Source organism: Bubalus kerabau, chromosome 8, assembly GCF_029407905.1.
Source record: "Bubalus kerabau isolate K-KA32 ecotype Philippines breed swamp buffalo chromosome 8, PCC_UOA_SB_1v2, whole genome shotgun sequence".
In the NCBI taxonomy this organism is placed as follows: Eukaryota; Metazoa; Chordata; class Mammalia; order Artiodactyla; family Bovidae; genus Bubalus; species Bubalus kerabau.
This window is the reverse complement of record NC_073631.1, coordinates 67891825-67918282: the sequence shown is the minus strand read 5'-3', so window position 1 is coordinate 67918282 and position 26458 is coordinate 67891825. Positions and strand designations below refer to the sequence as shown.

Here is a 26458-nt window from a genome sequence, read left to right as displayed (position 1 = left end):
ATGAGTATTATAACTAATTCTCTAAATTATGAAGGATTCTAATCTGGCTAGAGAGAATAGGCACTTTTACTGCTCTTTGTGAAGTGTAAAGATCAGGACTGCTCCCTCTAGACCTCTTGAATGGTTCGTTCCTGGTCTCAGGTAGTTTCCTCATTGAATGGGCCCATCAGTACTCTGATGAATGCTCTTCGGATTTCTAGAGTTCTATCTCTCTACCACTCTTTTCTCTCTGATACTTTATCCTGTTAATCATAGCCACTTTAGCCTCCCTGCATCCTCAGTCAACTCCTCAGCTCAAGGAGTCCCTCAGGTCTGCCTGGAAATCCACTAATTGCAGTAAGCTGAGGCAATTGTAGGGCTCACTTCATTTGCTTCTTGTCTCTTAGACAGACTGTTTTCATTTCATGATGTCCAATATTTCTTAATGTCTTCATCTCTTGAAAACCATTCTTCCACATACATTGTCTTTATTAAAAAATGTTTCAAGTGGAAGGGTAAATCTAATTCTTGGTCATCCTCTTTGGAGAAGCAGATGTCAACTCTTCACAACTAACCAAAATTTCATGAACCAACATCTTTAAGCATTCTACTTCTCAGAACATTCAATAAAGGAAAAATTCTTGCTGTACTGCCCCACTGCGACTTGATAAATAACCCTGCAGGGCCTAATTATAGTCAATCATTTGAGAGACACAAACAGTGGCTGTCTCTTATATCTCTGTTAATGCAGTGGAGTAAAGTTAAGGGCAACTTCATATTTCTGGGCAACTATAAAAATTACAGCTATGCTGTTTCAAACATGACTAAAAACACATTGAAAATAATTCATTCACATAGTACCTTACAAGTCTTCCAAAGATCATGTAAAACTTTAGGCCCTGAGAGAATCTTGGCTCAGAAGCCTAGACCTTTTTATGTTAGTACATTTCTCCCTAAGAATAAACAAGGTATTTGTCAAAGAGCATTCATTCTTTGAAGTCAGTTAGAAAAATTAGTGCTGAAGGGTATTAAACAGTACTTCAGCAGCCTGACAGAGATAATTTACAATTGCAATGTGTTCATTATGCCAGTATGTAATTTACCCCTTTCAGCACATGCTCCTTCCCTCTCTGTCTTCCACCGCTCACTGGAGTTTGGGAATAACCAACTGGGGTCTAGTTTCCACTGGGTTTCTTTCTGAACGCATACAATATTGAAACTTCTAAACAGAGTGGGTTTGATCACACTGGGCACTGAATAGTGCTTGGACACTCCCTTTCAAAAATTAGAGCTGGTTCCCAGGGGTTGTACTAAGGGTAGGGGCATTAAAAATAGTTAAATCGACTCCCCTTGGTCATCGGATGTAGTAAGAGCCATTAAAAAGAAATGTCCAAAGTGTATCTGTTTGTCACTAGATTCTGAAAATCAATATATCTAACTGATATATTTTTAGGAAAACTAACATATATTGAGCATTTACCATATAGACAGCAATGTTCCAGTTGCTTTCCAACCCCTATGAAGAATCCTTATCATCATTCTTATAGATGATAACGACAGAAGCACAGTAAGATTATAATTCATCCAAGGTCATAGGACTACCACGATTGCTGGCACAGGAACCTAGTTCTTTCTGATCTAAATCCATGCTCTAAGAACAATGCAATGCTACATTTACTAACGCTTCTCTCAAACTACATTTCCAACATATTAAATGAGGTGTCTAAACTTTGAGGTATCACTCTAAATTAAATTTTATGTGATTATTCCTATGGTTCAAAATTATAATAAATTCTGAAGTCTATTATAACTCTGTACTAGTCGCTCAGTCATATCTGACTCTTTTCGACCCCATGGACTGTAGCAAGCCAGGTTCCTCTGTCCATAGAACTCTCCAGGCAAGAATACTGGAGTGGATTGCCATTTCCTTCTCCAGGGGATCTCATAAGAGACTTGTCTCATGCAGACTTTAAGACAAGTAGCTCTGTGCACCTGCTAGCAAGGATCTCAAAAGCTCATGTAGAAGCTTTAACTGGGTTTCAATCGTGTATTCAGTGTAGATGATCACAACACTGCCTTACTCTCTCAAGGCTGCCTCCTTGGAAAAGTTCCTTACTCAGAAAGAGTAGGCAGGTCGTGCATTCCAGGGACAAAGAGAGAGGAAGAGGCACCTCAAATTTCTCCATCCAGCCGGCACTTCATTTTTAAAATAATATTAACTGTCCAAAGTTAAGGAAACTGGTAAGTGGTAGAGGTGAGATTTAAACCAAAATACCTGGCTCCAGAACCCAGGAACTTAACCACTATGCTGTTAGATCTTCCAGTAAGAACTGAAAACACCCTAGTAGAGATGCAAAGTGTTTTAATTTTCTGTATGTGCTTAGTTGCTCAGTCGTGTCTGACTCTTTGCGACCCCATGGACTGTAGCCCACCAGGCTCCTCTGTTCATGGGGATTCTCCAGGCAAGAATACTACAGTGAGTTGCCATGCCCTCCTTCAGAGGATCTTCCTAACCCAGGGATTGAACCCAGGTCTCCCACATTGCAGGCAGATTCTTTACCATCTGAGCCACCACAGAAGCCCTTAATTATCTATACTGTTTCTTTTTTGATCCCATTATATTGTGCTTATTACATAAAAATTTTTTCTAAAGTAGAGAGTTTTAATGACCAAAGGAGAAGGGGTACATGAAGCTGAACAAATTCTTTTCTACTTCATGTCACCAAGAAATAACTTTACTCCTGATGAGATATTGGGCTAAGATAAGATAGCACAAGTAACTAAAGCACAATGGTCTAATTCCTGATGATATTAAAGCAATGGTAATTACTGATGTCATGTTAGACCATCAGTGAAATTAAAGCACACAGTTGTTCATGTCCAAACTTACAAGTATAGGGACACACCAGACCCTACTGGAATCAGTGAAGGTTAAAGTTATGGAAGGAAAAAATATAGACAACAGAAAATGTCCCTTCTTTATTTACTGCCTCCTGTTCATTGCCCTATGGGATCAAGAATCCCATTCATTAAATAATCAAGCTTTATACTTTTTTGTACAATAGAACAAAATATCTATTTCATTACTTCTCCCCACCAAAAAGACGTTTTAATTATTTAAAACATCTGGTGATAATTCAATTAAAAAGGACACAGGTAAAGGGGCCTAATGAAGGTAATAAAATTTAAACTATAATGCTCACATGAATACATCACAACAGTTATTTATAGTACAATACAAAAATGCAACAAGATTCAGGATTCCACATTAAAGATCTGGGAATTGATTTATTCTAGGCTTTTTATGCTGTAGGAATTCAGATGGGTCAGTCACTGGATACAGGCTGGAGGTGTATAGGCGCTGGGTTTATAACTAACACCATTCTCCTCTACTATACATATTCTGGCTTGTGTTACCTTGATTTGGTGTAATGATGTCTGGTACTTGAACAAACCTTACCCATAACAGAATCTGGCTAAGAGGCCATCATTAGGAATTCTATTTTATCTCCCTGTAATTCACATCTTAGTCACAATCAATCAAAGAGGGTATGTATTAAGCAAATATGGCAAAAAAAAATTGGACATGTGTGTTCCCCAGGTATTATGTGACAAGACACCTGGAGTGAACTATTTGAATGATCTTCAAGGAAAGAACTGATTTCATGCATATGGGTAAAGACAGCACATCACAATGGCTTAGAGATAAAAGCTTAAGGAGATTCTTTTCAACAGATGTATGAGGAGGAGTATCTAAAATTCTTACTCCTCAACCTGATTACCCTGCATTTGTTCTTCTTTGAGTAACTAAACTATTTAGCCTCCAATACAATGTCTGCAGGGAGGTATGGTTCAAAGAGTCTGTGTGCTGTGTGTGCTAAATCACTTCAGTCATGTCTAACTGTGCGACCCCATGGACTGCAATCCACCAGGCTCCTCTGTCCGTGGGAGTCTCCAGGCAAGAATACTGGAGTGGGTTGCCATGCCCTCCTCCAGGGGATCTTCCCAACCCAGGGACTGAACCCGCATCTCTTACCTCTAATCTGTATTGGCAGGTAGATTCTTTACCACTAGCTCCTGGGACCCTAACAAAAACTACTCCCTAAAATTTCCATTTTTAGTTTAATATCATGTATATGTATAACTAGTAATGAGCCCATGTTATAACTGAAACAGGAGGATTATATAAAAGGTGAGAATAGTTTTTTCAATCAAATGGTTCAAAGGGGTAATTTGGTAATATAAGTTGAACTTTCAGATTTTAGAAAGACTAGAATGCTATTTATGCAAAGCAAAAGCAGTGCTCATGAAGCCCATTACAATGTAGGTTCATTCTAGCTGGTTTGGGATTCTCATTCAAAACTTGCCTTTAAAACATATTCTTGCTGACCAAACTATTATTCTACAGCTACCCACATTCCAGTATGTGGTTCTCCTGACATACAGATAACACTGAACAGATTTCTGTTTTTGTTTTTCACAAAAGCAGTAACTCATTATAGGTTAAAAAAAACTGAAAACATGGCACATTTCCCATTTATATTGAATAATTCATTAAGACTTATATTCCATTCCATCCCATTCAACAATCCCAGAATCAACTTTTCAAAAAGTTTAAAATGAAAAATGGCAAGAGGGAAAAGAAAGAGTACAGAATGCATTTGTAATGGAGAAAGTATGGTGGAAGGGAAAAGATACAATAATAATTTATAAATTATTGAAAAAGGGGTAATAGTATTCTTTAAATGTAGTGAACATTTTCTTGGGGTATAAGACTATATTAACAACCACAATTTCAACTTTATGTGTAATTCTAACAAACTTGCATTAAATTGCACATTTTATGGAAAAATATAATGGGAATTATGCTCTTACCATCTGTTTTCTTTGAATCATTTCCGACATTGGATTGATCCTTCTTGCCTGTCTTATTTTTACCATCTTTCAAGTCACCTGAAAGTAATAAACATGACAAACAGTATATGTATAAAGCCCGGGGGAAGTTATAAATGTCTTTAAACCTGTCAAGATAAAAAAAGAAAACAAAGTACTGCATAAATTTAGTCTTGAGGGCTTACATGTCTGAGTGTAAATATCAGGAAATTGGATTAGGTCCTGGAAGTTGGATTATGATCTGGAAATCAAGACTAAAAGTTCATGTTAAACAGGATTGTACTTAAGTCAATGATGTTTATTTTCCAAGGCAGGCAGTTAAGCTTTACTGTTAGGCTGTGGAGTGAGGAAAAACCTGGGTTACTCTAAGTTATATCAATTAATAGCTACTGTTTAACTTCTATGTGCTTTTCCTTAGCTGCACAACGGGGATAATAATGCCTACTTTATAGACATAATATAAGGACAAATGCATTTAAGGTATTGAATGTGCTATCTCGCACTTCACTCAATGATGGCTTTACAGCTCTAAAACAGAGCTGTAAAGTGGCACTTTAATTAATGAGTTTGTTGAAGTGTAATATATAAAAGTTAAAAAACACTATGCACACAAATGTAGAGTGAATGCATGCCAAAAATTTATTTAATTCATTTATGAGGGAACCAGGGAGATAATAAGGAAATGGCTATTTCTGGGTGTTTTAGAAATACATTAAAATAAGATTACTAGGTTAGAGACAAACCTGGTTATGTCCTACAGAGCAAAAAAACCTGTTAATTGTTGGGGTTATCATCCCTAACAGTCAAAATCTACAAGTTCTCACAGAAAGTCACAGTACCTAGGCTTGAGTCAAATAGTAAATGATGAAGCTAAACATAGTCATGTTCTTCTAAAGCAAGGAGTCAGCAAATCATGAGCCAGTCCACGAGCCAGTCTGGCCCGTTATCATTAATGGATGTAGAGTTTTATTGGAACCTAGCCACACCCATTCATTTACATATAGTCTGTAGTTGCTTTTAAGCTGCAGTGGTAGAGCTGAACAGTTACAACAGAGACACACAAAGCCAGGAATATTTACTATCTGGGCCTACACAGAAAATGTTTGCTGCCCAAGATAGTTAAATAATCCTTGGGCAGATTTGTTTGAAAATATGCCTTTCTAGCATTGAAAGGACATGGCAACATTTTTCTCAAACTCTCAAGTTTCAGATATTTTTCTTACAAAGCATACTGATGGCAGCTTTTTTTCTAGCCTGCATAAAACCAATAATAGGTTACTAGTGAATTACTGGCATTATTTAAGCAAAAAGACCCTAATAATTATTGCATCCAGGAAGAAGGGGGAATAGGGCCCATGGTGGGAGGGCTACATTTACCCTTTCTACTTTCTTTGTGCCAGGCAGTATGCTAAATGCTTTGCATGCAGCATTTCACTCAATTTGTACAGCAATCCCATTATGAAGGTATTATTATTGAAAGTAGATAAATTCATCAAAGATTAATTCACTAAGTGATCAATATGCTGAATAATAAGTCACCAAATGATTGAGGATGTCTTCCAAATTTGAATTTTGCCTTGAGTTCACTGCAAGTTCACACACTGGTCAGGCCAACTGTGTTGAGTTGCAATGGACTGCCAGCCTTCTAGTGTTTCACACTCTCCCAGGCCCCATCTCTCCCAAACTTTGCAGAAGTATCTCCCTCTGCAGCAAAACTGTTGCTATTGGCTACTTTAGATTTGGTTTAAACCATTGATCTGACAAATGACCAACTGACCATTTTGCTTAAATATTAAATAGACTAACGGAGAATGGATGTGAGACTCGTATAAACATCTCAATTTTATAGCTATGGAACTTGAAGCACAAGTAAAGTAATTGACCATAACATACACATATGGGTCTGATTTTAGAGGCCAAGTTCTCAAGTACTGTATTTTGCAACTTCCCTAAGAAGTTTAAGTTCTAGATTTCAGACTTCCATTTACTGTTGCCATTTCTAAATGCCTTTGGTCTACTGATTTATAAAGAAATGGTTATGTAAGGCTAATTCAAGATGAATTCAAGGATAATTCAAGATAATTATCTAAGGATAATTCAAGATAATTAGGTTGCAATACATTCTTAAGTAGTTTCGCAATACAAAATAAGTAGTTTTAATGGAATTTGACAAATTCTAAGCTTGGGGGAAGGGGAGCCAACTCTGGCCAGAGTGCAAGCAGGAGTCTCAGTGCAGTACGTGGTTACCACCACCACCAATGGCCAAAATAGATGGATTCCTTTGGCGACCCATGGAACAGTCCAAACACTGGCTTTTCCCTGTTTTAAGGATGCCAGAAATGAATTCAAGGATGATCTTGAGCCTTGTAGTCAAACCAATTCCCTGCAGAAAAATGCTCTTTCTTTCCTCAATGAACCTTCATACCCCTTAAGCACAATACTTTAAGCTTTCAGGGTTGCCCTGCATTGGAGCTTTATCCACAGTTGCAGCAAAGCCAGGAAGTCAGCAGGAGAGGTTTGGTGTGCTGGACGCTGGCCAGCAGCCCGTGGCAGGCTAGCCTGCCTTCTCCTCAGTCAGGGTTGGGGAGGCTGAGAGGGAAAGTGCCTTGATGGAGACCAAAGCTTAGGGGTTCCCACGATTGCTGATAGGGGCTCAAACCTCTAGAACCCCAATGAGCCAACGTCCTTCAGTTCCATCCTAAAAGTATCTTGGGCAGCCACAAAGAAGGGTGCCAGGAAAGTGACATATGTTTGTCTTATGATGTTCCTTGAATGGAATCCATTAGGAATTTCCCATGGGTTGAAAATGGACTAACGGCTGATATGAGCTGTTATTCAATAAACAGGGGGAAACAAAGCGCCTTTCTGTGCAGTTACAAATCATTTTAATTAGGCTGCTGCAACCCGGTCCCGAACCACCATCAGCCTTTCTTATTATTGCTCAAAATTGATTTATTTTCCCACCTCTCATTTAATACTTAATTTTTAAGGGAAATGGCAGACCAGTGCTTACTTTGGAAGGTAAACACAGTTGTGAGTCAACCCAGCCTAGTTGAAAATTTGGACTCCTATTTATGCCTTTCAGGCTCTCCCCCTAATTATCTTCAAAATATTGATAAATTATTGTCACCTCTGCCCTCGCTGGGTATTAATTTATACCTGTCTCATAGAATGTATAACCTCCTTTGTGACCAGCATATTTGTATTCATTGGTTTTATTTCCTGACCATATCAGGGACCAAACCTGACCCCACTGCCTGGTTGTATATGGCCCACGACCTAAGAACAGTTTTTGTATTATTAAATGGTTGATAAAAAAGAGAAGGTTATTTAATGTTATGTGAGAATCTAAATTTTCATAAATAAAGTTTTATTGCAACACAGCCATTCTCATTTGTTTACATGTTATCTGTGGTTGCTTTTGTGCTAAAACAGGTCTCTGTTAAGCAGCTGCAACAGAGACCACATGGCAGCAATGCATAACATTTACTATCTGATCCTTTATAGAAAGAGTATGCCAACCCCTGGAAGAAGTAGATTATAAACATTTTGTGGACAAGAGTTGAGTCTCAATGTTCTTCTGATTTCCTGTTCTTCCCAACAGTGCTGAACCTCTCAAATGGGGTCATGCTGGCGAAAGAAGATAGAATTTGGATCCACATTATTCTGGAATTTGGCCTAAAATCTCTACTGAATGTTTCCTTGGGCTTAAGCAAGTGATTTAACCCCTGTGAGTCTTAGTTTCCTCATCTACAAAATGGAAATGAGCATGTCTACCTCATACAGTTGTTAGGATTTTTAAATGATTTAATGTGTATAAAATCCCACCTATAATGTCTGGCACATGTTATGCATTCCATAAGTGTTACTGACATAATAATAACTTTTTTTTTTAGTTAAGGAATAGGCATTTAAAATCCACATTTCTAATAGGAAAAACGTAGAGAAGAAATACATCTTGCCTTTCTCACAGCCCTTATGTACTCCTCCTTTGGGAAGGAGATGCTTATCTAAAAGGAAGAGTTGAATATGCATGGTTCAGTCCAGCCACCCACTGTCCAGCCCTCAACCCCCTTTGAGATGTGTTTTCCACAAGACACACCCCTTTTCTGTTACCACAGAAACAGCCTGCTCCGGTGGAGTGATGGGGCAAGAACTGAGCCCATCTGCTCTGCTGGTGTCTGGTGGGCTAAGCCTAGTGTAGGCCATATGTGAGAAGCCCGTGTTCAGCAGACCAACTCTAGGTTTTTCACTTCACAGCTCCACTGGCAGTGGAGCTAAAATTCTGATTTTAAAATTAAAATTTTCGATTCTTGCATCTCTCAGTTGGTTCATTCCTTGGGAGGGGAAGAAAGGAGTATACTACATTGCTCTCTAGGGCTTTCCAGGTGGCCCAGATGGTAAAGAATCTGCCCGCAATGCAGGAGATCTAGGTTCAATTCCTGAGTCTGGAAGATGCCCTGGAGAAGGAAATGGCAACCCACTCCAGTGTTCTTGCCTGAAGAATCCCATGGACAGAGGAGACTGGTGAGCTGTAGTCCATGATGTCACAAAGAGTTGAACACAACTGAGCATGCATGCACTAAAACTTCATCAGTTCTATTATAAATTCTTATTAAATTGAATATATTTGCCAGACTATGATACTTGAATACAGAGTCAATTAGTTATGAGCAGGCTCCAGAACCTGGCTGCTAACAGGCTGGGCAAGTCAAACGATGGCCTCCCTTGCTTCCTGGGGTGCTCTTGGGGCTTACCTGAAGGAATTTATGCAAAGCTCTTGAGGCATGATATGAGCTATTAGCATTATTTTATGTATTAAAACATTGTTTTCTGATTCTACATGTTAATATGTCAGTTGCAAAAATACTTGGGGAATACGCTAAGCACTTTTGCCATACTTCTCATTTACCTGAGCGGCATAGTGCCACAGCTAGATCATTCAGAGGAGACCACCTGGATCTACCAGGTAGATGAGACAGTGAATATATAAAGAGAGAATTTATTTACTAAAATTTTTTTTTAAAGTATGGTCTTTTTAATTTATTTTTTGGCCGAGCTGTGCAGCTTGCAGGCTTCCCAGGGGGCTCAGTGGTAAAGAATCCACCTGCCAATGCAGGAGATGCAGGAGACACAGGTTTAATCCCTGGGTCGGGAAAATCTCCTGGAGGAGGAAATGGCAAACCCACCCCAATATTCTTGCCTGAAAAATTCCCATGGACAGAGGAGCACTGTGGGCTACAGTGTATAGGGTCACAAAGAGTGGGACAGGACTAAACACAAGCACAGCTAACTCACAGTACGGCTTGTAGGATCTTAGTTCCCCAACCAGGGACCAAACCTGGACCCCCTGCAATAGAAGCACTGAGTCCTAACACTCCTAAACTGCCACCGAATTCCCAAGACAGAACTGAAAACAGCCATGTGGTATATAATCAATAAATGCTAGTTGTTTTCTTATTGTTGTTGTTGCTATCATTATTATTGTTGGAAGCTCACAAGTGGCGCAGGCTGTGAGCAACTATTATTATGCACATTTTACAGAGACAGTGGAGGGTTAAGTAACCTGGCCAAGACCAGAAAAAGTGAGAGGCACAGCTGTGACTTGAACCCAGGTCTGTTGGACTGCCAAACAACCTCACCACAGGCTGGCACTTGTAAGCTCCAGTGACTCTGAACTTCCTGCTGTTCCCTTAAACAAGGTAACCAATTCCATGTCCCTGTGCCTTAGCTCATCTTATTCTCTATGGCTGAGAAGTCCCTGTGTTCCCCCAAATTTCTGCATTTAAAGTCCACATTAGACACCACCTCTTCTTAAAGTTTTATTTGACATTTACTACATCTGGCAATCCCCAGACTGAACAGACCTTACACAGACATGAGTCCCGGCCCTCGCGGGGGAAGGTACATGCAGAAAGCTGCCTTTCCATTAATCCATTCTGACACTAAGCACTCAGAAATTGTACTGGGATTGCTAATACGAATTTCTCCTTTAGAAAGCAGGCATTTGCCAGAGTCTCCAGTACAGCTGGGCAGGGCCCAAAGGTATAAATCTCCCCAGAGACAATGGCCCAAGCAAACTTCTGGCTGCCTTTGATGGAATCCTGATGGGATCCACAGCTCAGAGAGATGCAATCAGCAGCAGCTGGAATGGCCAGGCTGTCCTGCTTTGTGAGCTGTCCTTGCAGGGGCAGTTCTTTGCCAGCGTCCATTCATCATATCATTAACACCCTGAAAAAAGCCTTTCACCAGCACGTTTCTACTCACCATTCTGCTGCTTTTCTCCTGATGACTTCTCAGTTTTGGAATTTTTCCCATGAGGGTTGTTGCTTTCATTTGTTCGTGTTCCGTTGACTTGATTCTTAGCTTCCCCAGATGTCTTTTTCTCAGCTTTACCAGATGCACTTTCTTCAGCTTGGCTTTTGGCTTCCATTTCCTTTTGCTTCTCCTCTGCGGCCAGGCGAGCCTTTTCTTCCGCTTCCTTCTTGGCTTTCTCCTCTGCATCCAGGGCAAGTCAGGAAAGGTGGAGAAAAGGTAAGAAGTCATGCCACTAGGAGAACTGTCTCTTTGAACAAAAACAAGAGTTTGCATTAGGAGTTAATGTACCAAAATGACCTAAGGTGTTTACCAAGTGTTTGGATTATAATTTTGATTAATTCAAGTCAGATTGGTACATATATTCAGGAAACCTATAAAATCAGTTCAATGGTGATGTCACTTCCCAAAACAGTACATTAGAAGAAGGGGCAGGGAGAAAGTAATAATAAGGATAATAATAATTAATAAACCAATACTGTAACTGGCATTATTAATATTACTATTATCATCAATAAGTTCTCCTGAATGCATCCTCAGTATTAGGTATTACACTAAGTGCTTCTTAAGGATTACTTCCTCTCATTCTCAACCTTATATGGCATATACTATTATCATAACCCTATTTTTCAAAAGTGGAATCAAGGCTCAGAGACATTACAAAACTCTCCTACAGCCTCACTGAATGTAAAAATTGAAGCTTCATGTACATTTGCTTAGGATCTGGAGTTTAAACATAAAAAAATTGAGTACAAAACAAAAAGACTTGGAAAAAACCACCACTGAAATCATATAGTTTCAGGTTACTGTCTATGAATTTAAAAGTGAGAAAAGAGTAATGAAGCCTCACAGAAAAATATGGTCTCCAAACTGGTCTCCAAACCAGATGAGAGGTGGCCTTGAGTATGGCCAGGGATCCTGATCTGTGTCTTCCTCTTTAATGAGAGGATATCAGTCTTATTTACAATTTGGTTGACTGAAAGGGTCTGGCTCTATGTTTAACCAAACACATAGGGTAACTGCCTATTATCAAGGACTCATGAAAAACTTGATACATTCATTCAATTAATATTCATTGAGCAACTACAGTGTCAAACACCATTTTAGGCACTGGGAATACAGTAGTGAGCAAGAAGACTTAAGGAGTAGAAAAGACAATAGTTAAACTAATGAATCACTAAGATAAATTTCAGGTGCTTTACAAAAAAAGGAAAGTGGAGTAATATGGTAGAAAACGATCAGCATACGTGAAGGACATAGAGTTACATAAGGAGGTGAAGAAGGAGATTTAACTAAATTTTGAATGATGAATTGTTGACCATGCAAAAATAAAGGGAAAAAGCATTCCAGGCAGAGGAAATAAAAAGTGTAAGGTCATAAGATTGGACCAAGGTTGGTATGTTCCAGGACAGTGAGTTGGCCAGTATGGTTAAATCAACTTAAAAGTGACAGGTCATGTGGTCAAGTGACAAAGGACATGTAAAGCTGGAGGCAATGAAATGAAGCTTGGTTGTAGGAAGTAACCTACAGAGACCAACAGAAGATGCCTAACAAAGACCAATTCTGCTTTAGGGTCTAGAAACTTCACTGTCCAGCATTCAAATCACTCAAAAGGTCTTTCACCTCCACTCTGAAAGACTAATTGCATTTTTTTTCTCTAAATGTGTTACAAATATCCCACACCTCATAACCAAGGGTCCTCTTTATTTCTCCTGGTTAGTCTTGGTCCTGAAAACATCTGGCTTTCATAGATGACAAGAGCGTTTTTAATCTAATGGGCACCAGAGTCATTATCCATGTGATTGTGTTTCACTTTGTTTCAACTGCTAAAGCACACAAAGCTCAGATTTGGTTTCAGATTCACATGTTCACAGGGCTTTATGGCATTATACTTCATGCATGTCTATGATCTCTGGCTTCATTTTACTCTTCTTGCCCTTAAATTTGCCTGGCTCAGATGTCCTCCTTAATACATTAAGAAGTTTTCATTCATCCTTTCACTGATTCATCCATCCACCCCTTCACTCAACCAAACCAATGCACTGGCCTCATCTCAGACAAATTAAATCGGACTCTGGAGGAGAGTGGCAAGAACAGGATATTTTTAATGCTCTCCAGATGATCTAACACACAATCAGGATTGACAAGCATTGGTTTAAATTTTAAATGTTTGCAATTCACTGTTTCATGACATTCTACTTCCCAACAGGATGTATTTATAATTTACAATGTAAAGATAAGGAGGGCTTCCCTGGTGGCTCAGTGGTAAAGTATGCATCTGCCAATGCAGGAGACACGAATTCAATCCCTGGTCTGGGAAAATCCCAAATGCCATGGAGCAGCTAAGTTTGTGCACCACAACTATTGAGGCTGCGCTCCCGAGCCTGGGAGCCGCAACTACTGAGCCCACGTGCCACAACCAGTGAAGCCCACATGCCTAGAGCCTGTGCTCTGTAGCAAGAAAAGCGACCACAGTAAGTAGCCCATGCACCACAACTAGAGAGTAGCCTATGCAACAACGAAGACCCAGCACAGCCAAAAATAAATAAATAAATAAAATTATTTTTTAAAAGGTAAAGAAAACTTTACAAAATCACATAATTATGTGCATATATGGTAGATCTTCTGATTTCTACAGAAAGGTGCAACTAGAGAGTAAAAGAATACCCTTGCAGAAGAAGACAGGGAAATGGCATCCTCAGTAGGCTCAGGCCCCAAATGGCTCCTCTCATGTTCATCCAGACTTCATCTCATGCTTCTGTAGTATCCCAAGAACACAGGTCAAATGTCACCTCCATCACTGAACCCCCAGTGCTTGGTATAGTGTCTGTCACCTAGCAGATGCTCATGAAGTACTTGATTTCTACATGAAATGTACACAATGGCTTTGATTCACCCTGTCTGCCTATGAGCCTGACTTGATTCCATCATCAGCAATCTAGGTCAGTATAAAATACAGAAACTATACACACTCTGAAGTCCTATCCTGAAAAAATTAGTCATTTGATTGTAGCTGACTGTAGGTAAGAAAAAGAGGACTGTACTTACTGTTCAGAGAGGGAAAGTGGGGCAAGGGGGAAGATAATTCGTTTATACTCAGGCATCAGGTAAAATAATGTATAATCCCCTCACAGAATCCCTCTGAATCTGTGGCAAACTTTAAACATTCAGAATATCCCCAAGTTAAAAGTAATTTTGATAAAAGCTGAAGGTATTAAATTCTGGTTTGCTACAAGAGCACAACATATTATCTGAGCAATAAAAATTCATTTGACAACTGAGTCAGACCAATTTTATATGGAAAATCTAGCAAAAAAAAAAAACAAAACAACTGGGGGTGGTACATTTCAGAAACAAGTCGGTTTGGGCTTAATTACAGCTGACAATAGGCAATTAATGTTTAACTTAATGAATGGTAGCATAGGAAATAGATGGGGAAACAGTGGAAACACTGTTAGACTTTATTTTTGGGGGCTCCAAAATCACTGCAGATGGTGACTGCAGCCATGAAATTAAAAGACGCTTACTCCTTGGAAGAAAAGTTATGACCAACCTAGATAGCATATTGAAAAGCAGAGACATTACTTTGCCAACAAAGGTTCATCTAGTCAAGGCTATGGTTTTTCCAGTGGTCATGTATGGATATGAGAGTTGGACCATGAAGAAGGCTGAGCGCTGAAGAATTGATGCTTTTGAACCATAGTGTTGGAGAAGACTTGAGAGTCCCTTGGACTGCAAGGAGATCCAACCAGTCCATTCTAAAGGAGATCAGCCCTGGGTGTTCTTTGGAAGGAATGATGCTAAAGCTGAAACTCCAGTACTTTGGCCACTGCATGAGAAGAGTTGACTCACTGGAAAAGACTCTGATGTTGGGAGGGATTGAGGGTGGGAAGAAAAGGGGACGACAGAGGATGAGATGGCTGGATGGCATCACTGACTCAATGGATGTGAGTTTGATTGAACTCCAGGAGATGGTGATGGACAGGGAGGCCTGGCGTGCTGCGATTCATGGGGTCGCAGAGTTGGACAGGACTCAGCGACTGAACTGAACTGAACTGAGCTTTTATGACATCATAATCAGTGTGATGCGATTCCTTTCCTTGCAGCAACTGTGTTTCAGTAGATTGTTCTGAAATGGTATACAACCTTACTCTACTCCCATCTCTCCCTCACATCTCTGAAATATCTGACATCAGCCATCAGCATTAAGTTCTACTACTCCAAATAAGTAGACAAAAGCAAGTAAACACATATATAAGAAAAGAAAAAGTAAACTACAGGAGATACATCTGTTCCACTGTAATCTGATCCCCTTATATTTTCAGGGTGAAGTATCAATGACATTAAATCTTTCCTACTATGAGATAAAGCAGGTGATAGAACAATTAATTTGTATCTGATTACAGGTTCCAGAGATGACATATATGTAAAGAATGAACTTTTGGGGCTTTAGATTTAACATCCTAGGCTTCTAGACTAGTAGAAAGCAAATGCTGTAGTTCAATCTCATTTCCTTCTGCTTTTCAGTTCACACTATGTATGGTGATGTGATCATTATGAGAATGGCCCAAAACAAGGAGCTTAAGAGTTATGGCAGCACAGATCCCTCATGATCCATAAATTATTAATGCATTCCTCCTGAGAGCTAATTCTATCCCACATTGAATGTCTGTGCAGTCTTGGAGAAATACATTGATTTCTTCATTTTACTTGCTTTTCTAAATTATGATACTATAGGCTCTTGCTTAAAAGTGGTATTGGGCTAATTATCTCTTAATATAATTCTCTAAAATGCCTACCTAAACTACCTACAGAGAAAGAAAGAAAGAAAAGGAGAGAAACTAACTTAAAAAAGACAACCAACATACTAGATTAGTTTTGAATAGTCAACTTTTGATAATATGTAAGTACAACATAAAGGTACTCCTAGCCACTTCAGGACTCAGAAGATGTTTCCATGGTATCTTTCTAAAATTTTTAACCAAAGTGCTTCAGCTAACAGAAAAATTCAGTCAACATTAAAAACTCAGAATGAGGAAAATATGTTAATGATGTGCAAAAATACTAGTAAATCATAGTGTTAAATAAAAATAACTGTTCAGTTGGATATAAAACTTGATGCAATTATTTAAAATAATATTAAAGGATAAGTTAATTATAACTCTTCTTATGACATGTTGTGTCCGATTCTTTGTGACTCCATGGGCTGCAGCCCGCCAGGCTCCTCTGTCCATGGGATTCTCCAGGCAAGAATACTTAAGTGGGTTGCATTCCCTTCTCCAGGGGATCTTCCCAACCCAGGATTGAACTCAGGTCTCCTGTACTACAGGCAGATCCTTTACCATCCGAACCACCAAGGAATTATAAAATAGTAATTTACTTACAATTCACTTATAATCACCTAGGTTGAAAATCTTATATTATTTCAATAAAAACTGAGTGACAATGGAGGAAATTTTTTAAAATTCAATAAACTTCTTTGCATTTGCCTTTGCATTTGCAAAGGCGTATCATTATATACTATTTCATATTTACATTGACAGAGATATAACTCAATAAAAATATAAAGCTAATCTCTGGGAAAATAAAAATAAGATGTATTTTGAAAGACCATAAACAAAGTTAAAAGACATAGGACAAACTGACTGACTAACTAACTGGATGGAGGTAGGATAGAAATTGCAAGACAGTTTGTCAACTGGAAAATTGCTATCCTTAATATACAAAGAGTTATTATGAATCAATAATAAAAATGTAAACATCCTCAAGAGTAAAATAATGGGAAAAAATATAAAGAAATGGCACTCTCACTACACGTCTACTGAAGAACACCTAGTTTAAAAAAAAAAAAAAAAACTTTCCAGAAACAAATTTGATAACATATATCAAGAGCTTTAGAATTTTTCACCTACTTTGACAGAGAAATCCAATATTTAGAAATATATTCTAGATAAATGATCATATGGAGGCTCAAGATTTATGAATTTGGATGTTCATAACAATGTTATACACAATAATGAAGAATTGGAAACTAACATACTCAGTAACAGAGGGATGGTTCAACTATGGTATTCCATACAGTAGCCATATAAATCACACTTTCTAAGAATATTTAGTATAAGAATAAGATCTTCAAAACAGAAACAGAGAAGGAAAATACAATATTACACTATGATCTCAATTTAAGGGAAAATGTTTACTTATGAATATGTACAAAAGGGAGCGTCCCAGGTGGCTCAGTAGTAAAGAATCTGCCTGCCAACGCAGGAGACACGGTTCAATCTCCGGGTCAGGAAGATCCTCTGGAGGAGAAAATTGCAACTCACTCCAGTATTCTTGCCTGGAAAGTCCCATGGACAGAGGAGCCTGGCAGGCTACCGCCTGGCAGGGGTCACAAAGGACTGGATAAGACTGAGCAACAGAGAATGAGCACGGTGCATAGGAAATCAAATTTTTAAAAATTACATCAGAATTTCAACAATAGTTACGTTTTGCTGGAATGAGTGACTTTTATTCTCTTCTTTGTATATTTGGTTTATATTTCAGCATTGTAACCTAGACACCTATTATTCTTACACCAGAAAAACATGTTTAAAAAGTGTTAAATTCTGAATGGAAACTGATCAATATTGATAAGACTTGCAAATTGTTATGCCTACATATCTTTGTATGTGAATAATGAGTTTCAGTCCTAAGAGCTGTAAAAAATATATATATTGATTCAATCTTTCCTAACAACTATGTGTTCTGGCCTAGCTAGATAGGTTGATTAAAAAACTAAAGCCTTAGATTTAATTCCATTTCTGATCAATTTAATAACAACATATATTCAAGTGTCCCAATGCAGGGCAGCCTTTGCTGAAATCAGGATTTTCTGGTGAAAAAGAATCATGAACAAAACATTCTTGGATAGTGCAGCACAAACCAATCACCAACAGAAAAACAGATGCAAACTGAATTTCTTACACCAGCCAACAAGTCAACAGCATTATTGGGAGGCAGAAAATGTTATAAAATATTAATTATACGCTGGCATTTTGACCACCACTTTCTTAACTTTGCATTTAAACTTTCTTTTCCAATTTTTCAAAATAAGAGCTACCACTTATCAGGCAATAACCAGGTGCAGGCTCTGTTCTCATTCTTTACTTATATAATTTCTGTTCTTTGCACCACCTCTGTAGGGTCTATTATTATCCCCCAAAGGGAATTTTCTCAAAGAATCTGCCTGGATTTGCCAAAGAGCACAGAACAAGTAGGGATTCAATTCTCCCGTTCCCCAACTAACTTTTGCTTTGATACCCAAACTGTCCTCCTAAAAAAACATACATAAACCCTGGGGGCTGTGCCTTTGTCAATCCCTTTTGCGTTGTTCCCCACTTCATGCTCAACCCCAGACATCCTTCAAATCCTAGTTAGACACAAGAAGCCTTCCCAAGCGCCTCAACCAGGCTGCTGCTGCTACTGCTGCTAAGTCGCATCAGTTGTGTCCGACTCTGTGCGACCCCATAGACCTATGGCAGCCCACCAGGCTCCACCGTCCCTGGGATTCTCCAGGCAAGAACACTGGAGTGGGTTGCCATTTCCTTCTCCAACGCATGAAAGGGAAAAGTGAAAGTGAAGTCGCTCAGTTGTGTCTGACTCTTAACGACCCCATGGACTGCAGCCCACCAGGCTCCCCCGTCCATGGGATTTTACAGGCAAGAGTACTGGAATGGGGTGCCATTGAGCTTATCTCTATTAACATGCCTCACATATTTTAAAACTATTAGTGTTAATTTTGGTCTTCCCTGGTGGTTTAGATGTTAAAGAATCTGCCTGTGCACAGGAGACCTGGGTTCAATCCCTGGGTCAGGAAGATCTCCTGGAGAAGGAATGGCTACACACTCCAGTATTCTTGCTTGGAGAATCCCAAGGACAGAGGAGCTTGGCAGGGTCTATGGGGTCATGGGGTCACAAAGAGTCAGACACGACTGAGCAACACACACTTTCACTTCTTTTTCAGTGTTTATTTACCTGTCCTTCTTAAAGGACCAATTTTCTTCTAGAAAAGAAACTGTCTAATGCTCTCCCAGGTGATTAGTTTCAGAAGGTAATTTTAGTAAGCCAGATAATTGCAAATAAATTATCTTGAAATACCACTTTCAATCGTGCATTGTCAGGAGTTGAATTTTCAAGTGTAATGAGTGTAATTGATTATAAGAGATTGCTTTCCCAAAATGATGCAGTAGCTGCCATTGCTGGTTGCAAAGCCTGCCAACAGGGAGGATTTCAATGTTTAAAGCATCCTTATAGACTGTGAGAGGCCACACTTAAAATATCGAAGAAGAGCTGGCTTCTTCTCCATAGCTCAGGACGTCCCCAAATGATAAGGGCCCAACTATGCCTTAAAAGAACTGTAAATATAAACACTTTGCCCCACCTGAACTGAGAAGCCACTTGGACAGGACACAATGTTGGCCTTTGAATAACTCCAGCAGTGTGATCTTGTCTCTTCTCTCTCAACACTGGAAGCAGCGCCCCAGATATTTGAGGAATAAGACCTACTCCTACCCTTCTCCCTTGGGCAGAGACACTGGGTATATAAAAGTGTGGGATGCTGTGACCGGTGATAAAACTTTGCTTGCCGGTTATAAAAGTCTGGGGCTCAAGGTCAGTGGGTGCTGGTGAGGAGTACAGGCTTCCACTGAACTCCCATTCCTACTTGGAAAGAAATTCTGCGCTAATGCCTCCCTGTCCCCACCCAGGAGACTTCGAGCTTTGAGGACAAGCATGCCTGATATTCACCTCGGTGAATAACACACAGTACAGAGCCTGATATACAGTAGGCATGCAACAGAGGTTGGCAAAAACTGACTGCTGTTGAAGGTGTACCTCCACAAAACCCACTGAGATTAGCCTCTTGGTTCTAGAACTCTAGAATCATCCACTCTAGAACTGTCTCTAGAATCAGGCATCATAGCTTCATGAGACTTACCACAGCTATGTGTTCCTACTTAGACTACAGTATAAACATGTCATACGTACGAATCATGGAGCACATGCTCGGTAAATACAAACACGCAAATGAATTCTGACTTTGAAAGAAGAGAGCTCAGTCATTTTCTGTTCATAGTACCAAGAGTGATGACTTTTCTTTGAATTTATGTTTACCTGTGAGTTACCTTCATCTCAGAAGGTCAGCCTGAGTAATAACTGAAGGGAAATTGAGAACATAAAGATAAAAATGCATGTAAGGAGATTAAAGCTTTTTCTATCCCAGTGCAATGGCCGGGGTAGATAAAAGGAGTAAAGGCCTGATAAATGTGCCACATGTCATAAAATAAGAATGACAAGATGGCCTAGCAGAAACCAAGAAATAGGTGGTCCTCTGTACAATCTTCATTTTGAGAAGTATCTGGACATATAGCACTAAGGTCATTCCACCAGGTGGCTTGGAAGTCAACCTCATTCTCTCATGCACTAAGTATTAGATTTAATAAAGAGCAAAAGATGGTCTCTCCTAACATTCAACAATTTGAATATATAACCTGAGTTTGCACTTCATTTTCAACACTTCTAAATCAGGGGTGGCGGCGTCTTGCTTTGTGAGTGGGTCTGAGTGGTATGAACAAAGATTCCCCATCAGCTTACCTTTGGGCACCTTGGCCCTCCATCTCTCCCGGTTAATGTGCACCACCTCAGTCCAAGTGGCTTTAAAACTCTTATAGTCAACAGGGATGACAGGGTTGTTGATTGGGGCACTTCCTTCTGAGCCAGAGCTCTTGACACCTGATCGCTTTGCATCTGTTGAACTGATGTTGTTCAAACTGGAGGATGAAAAAGAAAGATACCAAAGAGAGGGTTAGAGTTTGAAAATGTGTGCTGATAAGCAAGCCTAAGAGAAGAGTGGTGAACATACATCAAGTTACTGTTGTGAAATTCCTGGGGCCTGAGGTTTGTCATTTTTATTTTCGATACACAACAGCTGGGAAATTCTCCATTTTTGGCAGAAAAAACAGTAAAGGTTTCAGTCTCATGAGTATTGATAGTCCCAAAGGTCCCCATATTTCAAATGTTCTTTTTCCATATGACTAGATTTCCCACACATGAATTCTGTCTTTGACTTCCTGAAATTAACCCATTTAAACTTGACTTCCATTTGGTTCCACAGTTTGCCTACCTTCCTTTACATTGACCACATTTGCAAGTCACTTAGTCACTTGGTCCTCTTTCTCTCTAGCTCCAACTCCTCCTGTACTCAAGAAACTCTGAGCCCAAGATACCCAAGGCTAGAATAAGGGGACTTCCACTTGTACCTGGGGAAGGTAGAGAGGCATGGAGACTGTGAGAGATCAGTCATGCATAAGACTTGTTTTTTAATATAATACCACTGGAGGGGTCTCCTTGGTGGCTCAGTGGTAAAGAATTCACCTGCCAATGCAATAACCATGGGTTTGACCCCTGGTCCAGGAAGATCCTACATGCCTCGGGGCGACTAAGCCTGTGTGCCATAACTATTGAGCCTGTGCTCTGCAGTCTGGGAATGGCAACCACTGAGCCCTGAGGCGCAACCACTAAAGCCCAAATGCCCTAGAGCCCGTGCTCTGCAACAAGAGAAGCCACTGCAATAGAAGCCCGTGCACTGCAACTAGAGAAAATCCATTCAGAACAAAGACCCAGACAGCCAAAAATAAATAAACAAATAAAACTACAAAAATATATTATACGACTTGAAGCTTTAAACAGAGGCAACTTTAGGAAATACAGAAATACATATATATAAAACATAGAAAGTGCCACCCTTCTGGGAAACTACTTTTTTGAAGGTGTACTTATTTTAAATTAACTTTTATTGGAATACAGCTGCTTTACAATGTTGTGTTGGTTTCTACTGTACAGCAAAGTGAATCAGCTGTATGTACACATATATCCCCTCTTTTTTGGATTCCCTTTCCATTTAGGTGAACACAGGGCCTAAAGTATCACACATTTCCAGGGAACTACAGTCGTGGCTGGCACAAATACAAATCCACTGAATGACAATCAAGACTAACTAGATAAGTAGAGCAGATCTCAGCCCAGTGCTGGCAGAGTTGTGGGGGTGTGGGACTCAGGCAGGGGGCTTTTGACCTCTTTGTCGGCAGCCTTGACTAGGTCCCTTCACCTTAAGCATTCCTGGGTTCCCTCTGTCCTAGTCTTCTTGTCCTTCTTCCTCTCATTGCTCTTCTATTCTTTTTCTTCTTCATTCCATTGCTCTCCTTTCTGACAGGGCCCAAGGTTTTGATGGATGAGGAGGAGGGGATAGCAGTACTAGAGGTAATACAAACCATCTAATACTAGTGAACACTGGGTTAGCATTATTGTAGCTGCCACTTCCTCTGTGCTGGACCCTGTTATAAAGGCTTTGAAAGTGAAAGTGAAAGCGAAAGTAAAAGTTGCTCAGCTGTGTCGGAATCTTTTCAACTCCATGACCTATACAGTCCATGGAATTCTCTAAGCAAGAATATTGGAGTGGGTAGCCTTTCCCTTCTCTAGGGGATCTTCCCAACCAAGGGATTGAACCATGGTCTTCTGCATTGCAGGCGGATTCTTTACCAACTGAGCTATTATATACAGGCCTTACGTAGATTAAATAATTCACTTAATCCTCCCTGCAACCTATGAGTATTATAATCCACATTTTCACAAATGGGGAAACTGAGGCAACTTGCCTGAGATGGTACAGTTAAGTAGGAATGGAGTCAGGATGTTTAACTGGCCATATGACTCCACAGGCTGTACACTTTGACTCCGTTTAATGATGTTGATGGAGAAGGAAATGGCAACCCATTCCAGTATTCTTGCCTGGAGAATCCTATGGACAGAGGAGCCAGGCAGGCTACAGTCCACGGGGTCGCAAGAGTCAGATATGACTGAGCGACACACACAACACACGGAATGTGGCGCAAAGTGCCAGACTTCTTAGGCGCCAGCGCTTCGCGATGTCGCCACCAAGACTGCCTGTGGGACAGTGTCAGACTCAACTGATGGATGGATGTCAGATGCATGGGTGGAATGATGCTGTGGCAGAAGGTGATTTAAAAGTTCAGCTCTTTTCCCCCTCTACTTAATTTTCTTCCTGAACCTAGAAATGAAAGTTTTACTTAATAGGATAACTCTGATCCATGGTTCTTTCCTTCTGGAGTATGGGGAACAAGGATTCTCTGGGTACAGCAGGTGAAGTGCAGTGACTGACAATGTTGTGGGAAAAGCCACCAAAAGAGAGAATGGATGGAGTCAGGGTGGGGGAGTACTGGAAACCTATCATGACCTGGACCTTGATCACCCCCTTACAGGCCAGGCTGGAGAATACAGAGTGTACAACTTCGACTCCTCTGAGAAAAAGGAAGAAGCAGACACGTCTCATAAGGAGGAGGTAGGGTAAACATGATTAAGAAGTACCACCCCCATGCTTTCCAGAAGAAGTCTGTCCCCATGCACAGACCACCCTGACCCCCAGCTTTCAAGCTTCAACACTGACCTTGAACGCCTCTGCCCAGTGCCCCCAGTTTGAGAGGGTTCATCAATCAGTGGACTCACGATCTTTTCTGTCATGTCTGTGAGCACAGTGAAGGTGGGTTCCACAATGAAATCAATGAAACCTGGAGAGAAACAGCAAAGTTTCAGAGAAACTACATAGTAACTGGGGCCTTTCCAATGTTCCCATGCAAACTGATGAGTTGTAGCTTTCTTTTAAAATTCATCTACATAGGAGAGCCAAATTAGATTAGGAGAGCTTAGGTTGGTCTTAATCATTTAATATAATGCTTGCTTTGACTATCCTATGAGTCAGTTCCATTTCCCCTACATAGCTTTCCTTTAACTTTTTAGTAGACAGTTCAATAAAATGCTTAAAAATGAAAATTCAATATCTATTATGTAAAAAACAGTGATAAAAGCTGTAACACAACCTGCCTGCCCTTGGAAGTTTACAGAATTCAGTGAGCATAAAAATGGAAAGGGCCAAAGGAGAAGCCCAAAGAAAGGCCCCTAGGAAGGTAAGGGAACGAGGGTATTTTTCCTCCCACTGTGACAGTTGCAAACAGTATTATGAAGGTTGTGATATTTGAGCTGAGCCCTAAGGCTATCCATTCTAGGTGGAGGGGGTGAAATAAGCAAGGTGACAGACAGGACAGGGAAAAATGCAGGATGTGTCTGGGGAATGACTCAAACTTAGGAATTCTTTTAGAGTCAGAAAGGGAAAGCCTGGGAAGGGTCAGGAATCTGTTCAGGGAGGGAGGTTCCAAAGTACCAAGCTAGGGTTAGGGCTTAGATAGGCACTAGAAGCCCCTTAAGATGTTTGGGCAGCATAGTACTAAGACGTTTTCTGCTGTTATTTGGGAGAGTTAATCTGGCAAGGTGGATGGGGTGGGAGAAAGCAATGGAGGCTGACGCTGGGAAAATCATTTTAGAAGCTTCACTTCACAAAGCTCAAAGACAAAGTAAGGGAGGTGAGATCCAGTGCCATTTTAAGGTGGGCGTGTGACAGAGGCATGGATACGTGCACAGCAGCAGGTGGTCCTACCTGTAGGTGGAATCTGTCAGAGACTTCCACCAGGAAGGCAGAGAGAACAGAGACAATGGGGTAGAGTGTGACCAGGGAGAAAGATGGTGGACTTCATCTTAGACCTGCTGACTCAATGTACCAGGGCCACATTTGGATGGAAGAGGGCCAACAGGGCTGGAAACCAGGAGAGGGGTCAGGTCTGGAAATGTTACCTTTGAGAGATCACCTGGAGAGACAGTTGATGTTGGGCTGGAGTGATCATCTCAACAACTCAAAAATACGAAAGTGTGCTGTGACATGTCAGGAGAAAATACATGATCTGGGACTAATGGTGGTAACTCATTACACAGTGACATGAAAAGTGGAAGGAAACTAAATGCCAATCAAAGGAGATACGGTGTTTGAAAATATACAAATGCTTACTTGACTTTACAATGACCAAGATAGAAGTGATACTGGCATTTAATACACAGAAGTGAAGGATGATAAAAAAATCCTGTAATGAAATTGGCAAGACAAAAGTTGTCCTATGCAAGTAGCAACAGAATTCTGATAATAAAATAATAATAATGCACATATATTACAGTTATTAGCAGTGAAAAAGTATTCTTTACCCAAAAAAAGGTGCTAATTTTTTTTTTTTTTGAAAGAAAGGAAGGAAAGAAGGCAGGCAGAAAGGAAAGAGATATTTTAAAAGAGCCATTCCTGGCAGTAAGGTCATCCAGGAAATGGTGCTGTCTTGGAAAGTGGGCTACAGGAAGCAGCATTGAGAAAACTCTTGGTACTGCATGCAGAACGGTGAGACTGAAACAGAATGGGCTTCCCACCACTAATTCCTGTCATTGCCTTAGGACTGAAGCCCCTTTATCTCTTGGCAGGGAATGATGGAGATAGCAGTGTCACTGTCTAATCTTCCCAGGAACTAGTTACACTCCAGGAAGGAGGTTGGGGACAGTGGCTCCATCAACCCAACCAGCCAAAGCCACAAGCACAGCAGCAGAATGGAGCCAGGTTCTACCAAAGAATCATGCGGAGCATCTGAGCTTACTTCCAGACACCCTTCTCTAGTTTTTCTCTCCATCAGTGGATTGGCAAACACATACCTACTTGCGACTGGGCAACCATGGTGGACTTCCGATCACACAAAGGAGAAAAAGGCAGACCCAGCTCTGCTTCTCTATCGCCCTAGAAAAACAGGAGGTCAAAGTAAATTAAGAACAGAAGGCTGAGCCACCCACATTTTACTTCACAACTTCAGCTTCCACCAAGGCCACTGGTCTTTCTTTTCATTACTACAATCACATTATGTAGTAAGTCCTGCACCCTGTTCCTCTGCATAAAAGACACCAAGAGGCTGAAGCCCTCCAGGGGCCAATCATTCCATCCAACTGCAAAAGTGCATGCTGTTGTACAGAAAGCCTCATCAGGCAGCAATAGGTCTCCTGAGGAAAATAAGCAAAGCAATGCATCCGGTGGCCGAGAGCCAGCACAGAAGTCAGAATTCTTGTGTGTTCTCCAGTCATCCTATCTGTAGCCTTTCTTGGGCCTGCAGACTCCTCCAGTTGTGGACAGTGCCTGAGACACCAATTCTAACCGGACTGATTCGGAATCATTCTCCGAATGCTACCTAAAGGCATACACAACTGGAATTAAGTGCTTCTGGGGCCTTCCCTGCAGGGCTCAGTGATAATGAAAAGTGGAACAAAAAAGTAGTGGAGTGAATAATTGCTTCTGTTTATCAAG

The 26458-nt window shown here is 40.3% G+C and overlaps 1 protein-coding gene across 9 annotated transcripts in view; it reads right to left on the bottom strand.

Moving 5' to 3' along the window:
* The window catches only part of PDE1C (phosphodiesterase 1C), a 566144-nt gene that overhangs the window by 56667 nt on the left and 483019 nt on the right, over nucleotides 1–26458 (bottom strand). For all 9 annotated transcript variants that reach the window (XM_055590470.1, XM_055590471.1, XM_055590468.1 and 6 more), the window contains 5 exons: nucleotides 25819–25900; nucleotides 23690–23810; nucleotides 20821–20996; nucleotides 11140–11370; nucleotides 4855–4932 (listed from right to left, as the gene is read on the bottom strand). In XM_055590470.1, the coding sequence (XP_055446445.1) occupies nucleotides 4855–4932; nucleotides 11140–11370; nucleotides 20821–20996; nucleotides 23690–23810; nucleotides 25819–25900 (688 nt within the window). The remainder of the gene's footprint in view (nucleotides 1–4854; nucleotides 4933–11139; nucleotides 11371–20820; nucleotides 20997–23689; nucleotides 23811–25818; nucleotides 25901–26458) is intronic.